Consider the following 12434-nt stretch of genomic DNA (forward strand, 5'->3'; position numbering starts at 1 on the left):
TAATCCTAGTAGAACATTTACTAATGCATTATTAAAATAATTGATTCTTGTTAGCATTCATGTGTTGCGAGTTCACCATATAACTATTAATTCACAATGAACAACTTTTCATAAATTTTCGCAAATTTTCATTAATGTTTTAACAATGATCAATACATTTATTACTGTATTTATTCAATATTAGTGTAATGTGTTAAACGCATTAACTAACATTAATTAATACATTAATACATTAAAACAGCCTAATTGTGAAGTTGTTTGACAATTTACTTCACTGCATTTCTAAGGTAAAAGTCTGATACTTTTATTATTATTATTTTTAAAATAATGGCAAAAGTTTTAAGTTTCTCTATTTTATTTCACCTAATATATATATATATATATATATATATATATATATATATATATATATATATATATATATATATATATATATATATATATATATATATATATATATATATATACATACATATACATATACATATACATATATATATATATATATATATATATATATATATATATATATATATTTTTTTTTTTTTCCTAAACTATTCTAAAACTAAAACATTGGTGTTGTGTTGTCTAAATTGAATGTCTAAAACATTTTTGTTTTTTTTTCATATGAAAAAGCTGTAAATGACTTTGTATAAAAACTGTAAATGTAAAGTCTTATATTTTTTATTTAGGAAGAAATATATTTATATTACTGCTGGGCAAAGATTAATCAAAAAATGCTAAATTGTTTTGGCAAAATATTTGTGTGTAATGTGTATATTTATTATGTGTACAGACATGCATGCATATATTTGAGAATTCTTTTTTTTAAATATACAATTTGTCCTTCCAGCTGCAACCCAGCATTGGGAAACACCAAAACACACTCATTCACACACATGCACTACGGCCAACTTAGTTCATCCAATTCACCTATAGTTCATTCAATTTAACTGACCCAGCCAGAGCTCGAGCCATCATCCTTGCTGTGAGGCAACAGCGCTAACTACTGAGCCACCGTGTTGCCACAATTTTACTTTTTTTTTTTATATAATGACAAAAGTTTATAGTTGTTCTAATTTTATTCCTGTATACATGGTTATTTTATTTCACCAAATATTGTATTTTTTATTTCTAAACTATTCTGAAACTAAAACATTGGTATTGTGTTGTCTAAATTGAATATGTCTGAAACATGGCACCTTTTGTTTATTATGAACAAAAAAAGCTGTTAATAACTTCATATAAAAAGATCAAGCTTTTTAATTTTATTTAGGACGAAATATCATGTATGTTAGTGCTGGGCAAAGATGAATAGCACAACATACAAGTTTAATTTGACAATATATATGTGTGTACTGTGTGTATTTATTATGTACAATTGAAGTCAGAATTATTAGCCCCCCTTTGAATATTTTTTTTTCTTTTTTAATTATTTCCCAAATTATGTTAAACAGGGCAAGGACATTTTCACAGTATGTCTGATAATATTTTTTCTTCTGGAGAAAGTCTTATTTGTTTTATTTTGGCTAGAATAACATACATGCATGCATATATTTGAGAATTGTTTTAGTTAAATTTAAATATACAATTTATTTGTACATAATACAATTTATATTATTATTATTTTTTAAATATGTAAAATAGCTTTGTATAGTTTTGTTTTTTATACATGTAATACACATATATTTTGTCAAAATATTATTTTGGATTTGTTTAATCATTTTATGCTGGCTATACACACACACACACACACACACACACACACACACACACACACACACACACACACTTCTGTATATATGTTAGAATGTTTAATTATTCATTCATTCATTTATTTTCTTTTTGGCTTAGTCCCTTTATTAATCCAGGGTCGCCACAGCGGAATGAACCGCCAACTAATCCAGCATATGTTTTACACAGCGGATACCCTTCCAGCCACAACCCATCTCTGGGAAATGTTTGATTATTTGTTATGTTAATATTTACTACTAATATCATTTCATAATACATTTATACTCATTTAAAAGATAAACGAATAATTTTCTCGCAACACTACTTTTGCCTAGCCTACAAATTCTAAACTAATGTATTAATATTTGTATATATCATACATTTTCTTTTATTGCTATTATTGTTTTTTATGTAATCTATAGTATAGAAAAATGAAACAATAAACACATTGTCTTCCAGCACCACTGTTTTTCGTTACATTGCCTTTGTCCGCCGCCAGGTGTCAGTGTGCGCATTGGCTGTGTCGGTTTCTATGGAGACGTTCAGCGGTATGAAGCGTCTAGAAAGCACACGAGAGTGTGTGAGTGCGGAATGACGTCATGTGCTGGAGTGAAGCTGCTGTGGCTCCGCGCGTGCACTGCTGCTCCGCATCCCTCAGCGGACGCTCACAGCTCCTGCTCCGGTGAGTTTCCTCCTATTTTACTGTCTGTCGTCTTTAAGTTAGTGTTTGGACTTGAATATGCCTCGTCACATCTCATCTGTAAGTTCGCGGCTCTGAATTATTGTGCGGTGTTACATTTTTATACTCAATCACTTCGGAACCGAAGCATCTCGACTACAATGAAGGAGGGGCTGCATGGCTGAAATATGACTAGTTAAATCAGAAGTCATTGTTTTCATGGATTCGTACAGAAAAAAAAAATAATCAGATGAATGTTTTAAGTGTTTTAAAAATACCTTTTTGGATTGTTATTTGCTTGTCTGTCACTTACGTGAGCATGTTTTGACAATATCAAAGTTGAACACTTGTGATTGTTTATTTTGGCGAAGAAACTGTATTTAGAACCATTTATGGGACATTTTATTAGCTTTCCCTGAAATTAAAACACCAATACAGTGAATATAAAGTATTTCATGCCAAAAATGTACAATTTAACCTACAGCTTTAATAGTTTTTTATGCTAAAAACTGTTATAAATACCTCAGAAAAAGCAAGTTTAAGTTGTTATTATTCACATCAATTAATTAAAAACATGAAATTAGCAATACATTCTATAAATAAATACTAATATATAATACAAATAAACTTGCAACGGTCCCCATGTTTCTGTCAGTCCTGTCACATTTGCATTAAATTTAACATAATGTATGCAATACACGATTAAGGCTCGGAAGTGACATCATTTGACGGAGAAGAAGCTGACAGTGATCAAGGGTGCCTTCTTTCATTAAATTGTATGATTTTCTACTTGTTTTTGTATGATTATTTTGAGGACAACAAGCTTAAGTCAGGCCCTGTCACATTTTTTACATGTGAAAATGTAAGTTTCTGGTAGATTGTCCCTTATTTTGGCATAGGAACTGCATTAAAACCATGTGTTTTGCTCATTTGTTTGCTTATGGGATGTTATATGACTTATGTGTCACTTTACTTGTTAGGTCTTATATTGAAAGTAGTGATCCAACAAAATACATGAATAAAACTCTCATAGCTATCTGACAACATGATTCAATCCTTATGCAGCATTTAGCTTCAATATTAAGTTAATTTAGTTATTTTTCAAGGGATAGTTCACCCAGATATGAACATTTACAGTTAATTAACTCCTTTAGCCATCTAATGTAGTTCTGCAATATACATTTAATAATTTGTAGCTGAAACTGTGGTCATTAGTCAGTTATCTGAGACTTTGACTGTCCAAAAAACTAAAACTGTAGTTAAATCCGGAGAAACAAAATGAATACTGGCCACTGATAATATATATATAGGGTATTATGAAACCAGTCAGTCATTTGTTATCTTTTATCCTCAGTGAATAATTCTGTAAATGAGTTTTATTAATTACAATATCACAAGTATTTTGCATTTTATAAATCACCAATGACCACAGTTTTGTCTAAACATCATAAATATTATAGTTACTAAAGAAAAAAGTTACCCACATTGTGGATGGCCTAAGAATGAATAGATTGACTGCAATTTTTAGTTTTTCATAATCTCTTTTAATAGAAGTAGCCATCTAATTCAGTTGCAATAAACATTAAAGAAGGTTTATAGCTGAAAGTGTGGTCATTGCTGATTCTTTTGGGACAGTCCAAAAAAAAAAAATTTACATTAGAAGCAATATTAATACCTGTGACTACTGACAATATATTGAGGTCTTTTGAAGCCCCCAAAAACAATAATTTTACAAGTATTTTGGATATTATAAATTACCAAGGACCACAATTTCAACTAAACATCTTTAATATTATACTACAGAAAACGTTACCCAAATATTAGATGGCGTAAAGGTAAATAAATTAACTGCAAATTTTATTTCCTACTAGTTTTACTTTACTTTTACTACTTATTTTGTCATGTTTTTTAATAAAATTAACTAAAATGATCTTTGTCTTGTTTCTCTTTGACCGACATGCACCTGTTCATGCAAAGAAGACAAATCCCCGCTCTGCAAACACTGTCTCTGGGTACTTTTAGAGAGGATTTCTACAAGAATCAACTCTGACGTAAAGCTGCAGGAGGATGACAGTATGCCGTTTGCAGATTCTGGGATCATCATGACTTTGTGAATGCAGAAATGTGTAATTATGAAGTTGGGGTTGCCGGTCCCAGGGGCCCTTCCCCCCTTCCCGATGCCTGTCACAGAGCAGCCGTGCTGGGCTTCATCTAAAGGGATGCACCATGGTGTGAACACGCGTCTGTTCTACTCCAGCCTCAATGAATCGCACGAATGAACAGACATTTCTGTGGCAAAGGGAATTAGCGCGGTCGCATAGGGACTTTGGATTTGGGAATACAGGAACCGGTCGGAGAGCGTTGGATTGTTATTTGAAGAAGTGCTGTGGATACTTCAAGGAGTGTTTCAGGAAGATGTCTGAGTCGGGAGCCGAGGCGTCTGCATCTCAGCCCCAAAAGCGGAAGCCAGTGATTCATGGTCTGGAGGATCAGAAAAAGGTGAGTGCTTTGGGTTGAGATGCTTAAAACTGCAGTGTTTCCCACAATCAAAAGCCTGTTGTTTTCTTAAATGCCTCAGATTTGTGTTGGCCTCCAAATAGGACTTTTTCAGCTTCTGTTTGCAAACATTTTTAGTTTTATTGTAATGAAAAAGGAGGAACTTGGAACACTTTCACCTTGGCCATGCTGTGCATTATCCGGTGATTTATGGTCAGCTGAGGCCGTGCACGTCCCTTGGCATATGGCCCAATAGCATAGCACCAGGTGCAACGGCCACTTAATTGACTTGTGCTGAGATTTGTGTGTCTGCTTTATGACTGCTTGCACATGCACACACTGACCGCATAGCTTGTGAATAATTTGAGATTCTTATAGCAGCGAAGCATAAGAAAAGTGTTGGTGTTGGTGTAATGCCAGGTTCAGGTATGGCTATATATTTTTTTGTTTGTTGCGATGTCATTGATTTCATATTTTGTTTATTTATAAAAAATATTTCTATATTATTGTCTTATTGTGAACTATAAACATATCTGACTGCACTTTGCTTCCTGAGCAGTCAGGATTTGCCACCTGCAATGATATACTGTACGTGATGTCATCAAAAAAGTGGCAATGCTGTTGGAAGTGGGTTCTGGCTTCTGGAAACAAGCATAAACAATGGCAGGGCCATTTCTTTGCCTTGCTTTCCTTTATGAAAATCAACTGGCTTTTTTGTAGTAAAAGTCTATAAAACATGGTTTTGGCCCAATGGTTACCATGAATTGATTTTATTTGTGTGCACATGTTATATGAAAATATCTTTTCTCACTTTAAATGGTGAAATGCTGGTGAAGTAGTAATAATAACAATTTAATTCAATTCAATTTAACTGTTAATTGTCATGTGCACAGTAAGGAAACACTCCCTGTACAATGAGATTCTTACTTTGCCGTCCACAGTGAAGTCATACACACAACATACACATCATACACAACATACACATAAATACACATATATACACAGAAGTGACTGAAGTATGATTATAAAATGTAAGTATATAAATATCTATGAAAGTAAACAATATATAGACCTGATTTGAGTAATGAAACAGATGTAAACAATGTACACTGTTTTTTTTTTTTTTTTTAATTGTGCTCATTATGCAAAAAGTGCCTAGTGCAATTGGCTTATGTGCAAAAAAAATAAAATAGTGCAAAATGGGATGGAGAATGTAGTGTTGTACTGAGCAGAAAAAGAGACTGGTTTGTGCGTTGGTTATCTGTTTAGAAGTCTGATAGCTGATGGGAAGAAAGAGTTCTTAAGTCTGGCAGTCCTGCATCTCACACTCCTATACCTCCGCCCTGAGGGTAGGAGTGTGAATAATCCGTGTTGTGGGTGAGTGGAGTCTTTCAGGAATAATAATAATAATAATAATAATAATAATAATAATAATAATAATAATAATAATAATACCTTTTATTTATTTATTTATTTATAGGCGCCTTTCAAAGCACTCAAGGACACCTTACAGTATGTCAAAGGCACATTATAAAAAAACAAGACAGAAGAAGAGTAATAAAACATTGTATTAATCCAGAAAACCCTTTAAAGCAATCCTGAACAGAAAGGTTTTAACCTGGGATAAAAATTGGAGATAGAGTCCAAGTGACTCAGATCTAAATTAAACTGAACTTCATTTATTAAATGTATGTATTTATTTATTTATTTATTTTATTACTCAGTTATATTGAGGGTCATTCTCCTATTTTGTTCTTCATTTAATGTAGGTAAGTTTAAGGAATTCAAGTAATTGTCAATTTTAGTCACATCTCCCCCTGGAGCTCTTGAATATAGGGATTTTATAATATTCTTTAAAAACGTCCTGCATTTCATTTTGTTTGTTTTGGATTTTGAGTCTCTCATTTATTCATTTTCTTGTCGGAAATGAAATAAATGGTGCCATATCAATACAGTTTCACCAAATGCCTTGAATAACTCTATTTGGAAAGTTTCATTAATTCAGATTGATTCCAATAGTGGATTGAATTATGCATAAAATAATAAACAAATTACAAGCAATGTTGCTTTATTACATAGGTCTCAAACTCAGTTCCTGGAGGGCCACAGCTCTGTACAGTTTTGCTCCAAACTTGATCAAACACAGCTGATCCAACAAATCAAGGTGTTCTTGACTCTTTTGAACACCTGAATTATTTGGATTGACTATGTTTGATCAGGGTTAGAGCAAAACTGTGCAGAGCTGTGACCCTCCAGGAATTGAGTTTGAGACCTATGCTTTGTGGTTGTGTCAAACAGTATTCAGGTACAGAAATTGGAAAAATCCAATGTAACAAAACACTGCATCATATAAATAATAAAATGAAATGTGTCTTTATTAAAGTTGCAAATGGTGCAATTTCTCATGCCTGAATGCTTTAAACCAGGGGTCTCAAACTCGCGGCCCGCGGGCCATTTGCGGCCCTCAGTGCAATATTTTGTGGCCCGTGCCGACCGCTGTACACTGACAGAATCAGCGGAGCGGGGAGAGAGAGCGCTCCCCGCTCCGCTGATTCTATCTGTACACAGCGGTCACTGGCATTCCCCGCCCGCCGTGTAAACAAAGGGGCGGGGATGCCGGTGACGTCACCACGCACCCCGCCCCTTTGTTAGACGCTGTGACGGGCGGGAAGTGTTAGGAGGGAACTCGCGCCGGCCAGAACCAAGGTAAGCTGTTCCCCCCCCTGCCTGCCACTTAGCTACCTATCTGCAGCCTGCCACCTACCTAGCTACAGCCTGCATCTTATATTATAGGCAGATACAGACTGATGTGACTGGAGTGGGGTGGGGGTGTTTTATTTATACATATATACGCCTTTTTTTTAGGTGAGGGAATGGAAGTTTTGAATGAGTTCCCCCACTTTTTTCTGTGTGAGAAGTTATTCTCCACCTTGAACTTCAATAAGTCAAAGTACAGGTCTAGACTTAATGATGATCATCTTCAAGCCATACTGAGGGTCTCAACTGCTTCCGCTCTAAAGCCAAATGTGGTTCAGATTTGTGAGAAGAAGCGCTGTCAAGTCTCTGGCAGCAAGGAGTAGGCAAAAGATGCCATGTTCAGAAGAACTGTTCATAATCTTCACTCAATGTTCTATTAATGTTCAGGACACTTCATGTTCAGAAGAAATAATTAAAACTGTTAATAATGACATTTGAGGACTTTTTTTGTGAAATCCCTTATGCGGCCCAGCCTCACCCAGACTTTGCCTCCTGCGGCCCCCAGGTAAATTGAGTTTGAGACCCCTGCTTTAAACTCTCTTGAAATGTTTATACAGTCACAGACCTCAAAAACGCAGGCAGATTTCTCTCTCTCTCTCTCAAAAAAAAACTATGGTCAACTATAAACCTAACTCAACATTGCATATTTTGTGATGTGATGTGACTATTGCAGATGCGCACATCGTGATATTGATGCTGAAACGATGTATTATGCAGAGCTACAAAGAACATTTTCAGTTCTTTGTTTAGCTTTTAAAATAGAAGCAGATTATCCACCACAAAGGTTTTTATTATAAAATAAACAGCTTGAAAAGCTTAAAACACTTTAGAGCAGTCATCTCAAAAGCCTTAGCCTACTTTGCATCCGATCCAGGTTTGCCCCCTCAGAACGGGCGTATTCTGCTCTAAAGAGCTGAACTAATTGGCTTAGAGATTCCTCAAGGCCCATGTTTCACTTCCGTCTCCGAGAATCTGATTTTACATGTAAGCCGATACTCATTCGCTTGCCTCTCCAAGCATGACATGTTTAGCTTGGTGTAAATCCTACCATGAAGCGAGTAGACGAAGCTTGGGCTTCCTGGTTGCCCAGCCGGATCCTTCAGGGGCATTTTGGTTCCTCGCCCAGACTTAAAGGCTCGTCTTGGAGGACCATTAAAGTATACAGACTCCTTTCAATGACATTTGTGGTGGATGGGCTTCTTTCCGTCATTCTCTTTGGTTTGACTCCATTAGATATGCAAAACTGATCACCTGGGAATCTAGCAGAACATGAATTAATTACAGTCGCAAAAAGCACAGCTGCTGTTCCCCAATTTTTCAGCATGATGAACCCTTGTTAGGATGCTACGCCTTCTAAAATGAACACACAGCATGACAGAAAGAAGATTGTTGGTATGAAGACCAAATTACTAATTGCATATCGAGGAATGTGATGTGAATCAGAAATGTGGTCAATGTGCTCGTGCTAGTGCACATATGACAAAAATGTTACCTCATCCTGATAATGATATACAGTTGAAGTCAAAATTATTAGCCCTCTTTTTAATTATTATTATTTTTTTAAATATTTCCCAAATGATGTTTCAGAAAGTCTTATTTGTTTTATTTTGGCTAGATTAAAAGCAGTTTTTATTTTAAAAAATAATAATTTTAAGGTCAGTATTATTAGCCCTCTTATTTTTTTTTTTTTTGATTCTCTAAAGAACAAACCATCGTTATACAGTGACTTGCTTAATTATTCTAACCAGCCTAATTAACCTAGTTAAGCCTTTAAATGTCACTTAGGCTGAATATTAGTATTTATAAACATCTAAAAAATATTATTTAAAATATATTAAGTAAAATATTATTTACTGTCATTATGGCAAAGATAAAAGAAATGAGTTCTTAGAAATGAGTTCGTGAAACTCCAACCCCAGATTAATTGAGGGACAAAGCCGAAAAGAAAATGAACGAATAAATAATAACAATAATATATATATATAATATGTTTTTATTAAGTGCTTATACATTTTAAAGAATATATTTAGACATTTAAACATTATTATGGGATCATATTTCTCACTTTATTTAGAAACTAAGCGCAGATGTTTTAATGATTTAAAAAAATTATAAATATAAAAAAATAAAATATAAAATGCTTTTCAAAAACAAATGATTGCAGGTCATTAATAAAAACATTTCGCTAGGTAAAATATAAATATTGTACTTTCTTACGTTTCTCAAATCAAATCATGTTGTTACTTATGTTTCTGTATCCCTTTAATTGTGTGTAATATTGCGCTCATAAATTCTGAATAAATGTTACCAAAAAGGTGGCACGGTGGCTCAGTGGTTAGCACTGTTGCCTCACAGCAAAAAGGTCGCTGGTTTGAGTCCAGACAGGGCCAGTTGGCATTTCTGTGTGGAGTTTGCATGTTCTCCCCGTGTTGACGTGGGTTTCATCCGGGTGCTCCGATTTCCCCCACAGTCCAAAGACATTCTTTATAGGTGAATTGATTTAACAAAATTGTCCGTATTGTGTGTGTGTGTTTCCTAGTAATGGGTTGCAGCTGGATGGGCATGCGCTGCGTAAAACATTTATGCCTAGTTCAGACTGCGTGATTTTAGCCCCGATTTTGGCTCGCCGACAGGTTTTGAGAAATCGCCGACAAATGCCTGAAATCACAGGCAAATCGCCGCTCGTGCACGTGAGTGACAATCACACAGTATGAACGTTCAAAGACGTGATCTGAGAGAATCGCAGATGAGTCGCCGATGCCTGTGAGATATTTGGCATGCTAAATATCTGGAGCTGTTGGCGATTCAAATCATGCTGTGTGAATTGAGTTTTGACTGAAAATAACATCGGCGATCGCCTACAGCCAATGAGAGAGCAGCTTTCACTTGTGTGTGCGCGTGTGTATACCTGCTGCAGGCCAGCGGGAGGCTGGGGGAGAAGTTAAAAGCGCTCTTTTTCGGTTTATTTGGACCCACGAAATGGAGGAAAAACTAGTGGAGGTTTGACTGGATTCAGGAGCAACCGTGTCTGTTTGACATTTCATACAGAAATAAATTAGTTTATTATCAACGTTAAGGAGAAATTGCTAATTCCCTTTAAACCCAGGTGAGCAAACATGTGCATGTTCTACCCCATTAAAGGCTTCTTTCTCATTATGTAGTTAATAACAAAATATATACACGTGTTTTTGGCTGTGAGACGTAGTTTGGACGAAGTTGTCGGCGATTCTTCCTATAGTAAAGTCATGCAATGTGAATGTCCCAGTCGCCGATCCATCTTGCAGTGTAAACAAAGCAGCGACGAAACACAAGCCCAGACAGTCAAGCAGTGTGAAAACATCTGTGACACGACTACTTTAAAAATCATGCAGTCTGAACTCGGCATTACTGGAAAAGTTGGCAGTTCATTCCGCTGTGGCGACCTCTGAAATAAAGACTAAGCTAAAGGAAAATGAATGAATGAACGAATGAATATTATCAAAAAAAGCAATGGATTTTGTGATTCCACGAAATAAACGATTACTTTGTCCAAATGTTATATATTTCATCATATTACTCAGCCTTAGCTTATGCCAGGATATTTTTGCATTGCACAATAGCCTTATTTAGAAGAAATTAGTGATTCTGAACAGTTACACAGTGAATGGTTTCTTAATGGAGACCTATTTGGTAGCATTTCCATTCTGTAATTTGTTTTGATAGGAACTCAAGGAATGCTATAAATGCAGTTGCAAATATGAAGTAAATTATTATTGATTATATATTTTTATAATTTTTAAAAATAGATTTGACTGCTTTTAAATGTCCATTACACTGCATGATATAAATGAATGACAAAAAGCCAGGACAACACATATTTTTTATGTTTCTTTAACTTATTTTAAAAAGTTAATCAGATTTCAACAAAAAAAAAAAAATTGAGGCATTCAAAGTTTAGCTTAATATTTTAGACAGTTTGATTAATGTGAGTTGATATGACTAGAAACGTTGAGGTATGACAAACAAACGATATGACTTTTGTTTAGCTGAAAGTTGATTCAGCTAAAAAATTCAAGGCAACAAGAATTTTTACAGTGTGGAAGTAAATGTTCCTGCCCTAAAAATTCTGTCGTTTCTGCATCAAGATTTTAGTTTTTTCCATGTTAACATAACCTTGATCATGACTTAATTTTGACGGTTTAATATTTTTTATCAAAGTTTGAATAATGGTAATATTTAACACAATTTTTAAGGCCCCGGCATACCCCAGTAAACTTTTTCGTTCTTCGTTTAAGGGCAAATGAAAAAATTGCATGCCAAAGTAGGCGGAGCTGCAGATCACACCCACTGATTGTGTAATCATCACGGACCAATGGTAGATTAAAGGTGTTTAGAAGCCAAACAATAACCCCCAACCCCCCGTTTTCTACGCCAAAAGCAAACTTACTAAGTACTAACTTCATTTTGGATGGATTTTGTACAAGATTATGTAGTTTCAGTACGTTCTTCAAGTTTGTTTAAAGTATATCGGTGCCTTTAGTTTAGACTTTTTACATTAGCCTATCATGGCTTATTCTGTAATTTATTTATTCTTCCCTAGTGTTTTCTTCTTTTACTTGTACACTGCAAAAAATGCTTTTCCTACATTTTTTGGCTTATTTCTAGTTAAAATATCTGAAATCAAAAAGCATTTTCTAGACAAGCAAAAAATATGGTCTTGTTTCAAGAAATATGTCAAAAAAAAGTTTTTTCCTTCATACAAGCAAAATAATCTGCCAGTAGGGTACGC

General features: G+C 34.7%; 1 protein-coding gene and 1 long non-coding RNA gene across 9 annotated transcripts in view; one reads left to right on the forward strand and one right to left on the reverse strand.

The window, feature by feature from the left end:
- LOC141375331 (uncharacterized) overlaps nt 1–12434 on the reverse strand; it is a 314549-nt gene that overhangs the window by 204866 nt on the left and 97249 nt on the right. The window lies entirely within an intron of this gene.
- Nucleotides 2369–12434, forward strand: part of nav2a (neuron navigator 2a) — a 386862-nt gene continuing 376796 nt past the window's right edge. For 4 of the 8 annotated variants that reach the window (XM_068222552.2, XM_073908175.1, XM_073908169.1 and 1 more), the window contains exons 1-2: nt 2369–2416; nt 4391–4912. In XM_068222552.2, the coding sequence (XP_068078653.2) occupies nt 4676–4912 (237 nt within the window). In that variant the 5' untranslated portion in view covers nt 2369–2416; nt 4391–4675. The remainder of the gene's footprint in view (nt 2417–4390; nt 4913–12434) is intronic. The other 4 variants (XM_021477726.3, XM_021477728.3, XM_068222554.2 and 1 more) reach the window with 1 other exon arrangement.

Source organism: Danio rerio, chromosome 7 (genome assembly GCF_049306965.1).
Source record: "Danio rerio strain Tuebingen ecotype United States chromosome 7, GRCz12tu, whole genome shotgun sequence".
NCBI lineage: Eukaryota > Metazoa > Chordata > Actinopteri > Cypriniformes > Danionidae > Danio > Danio rerio.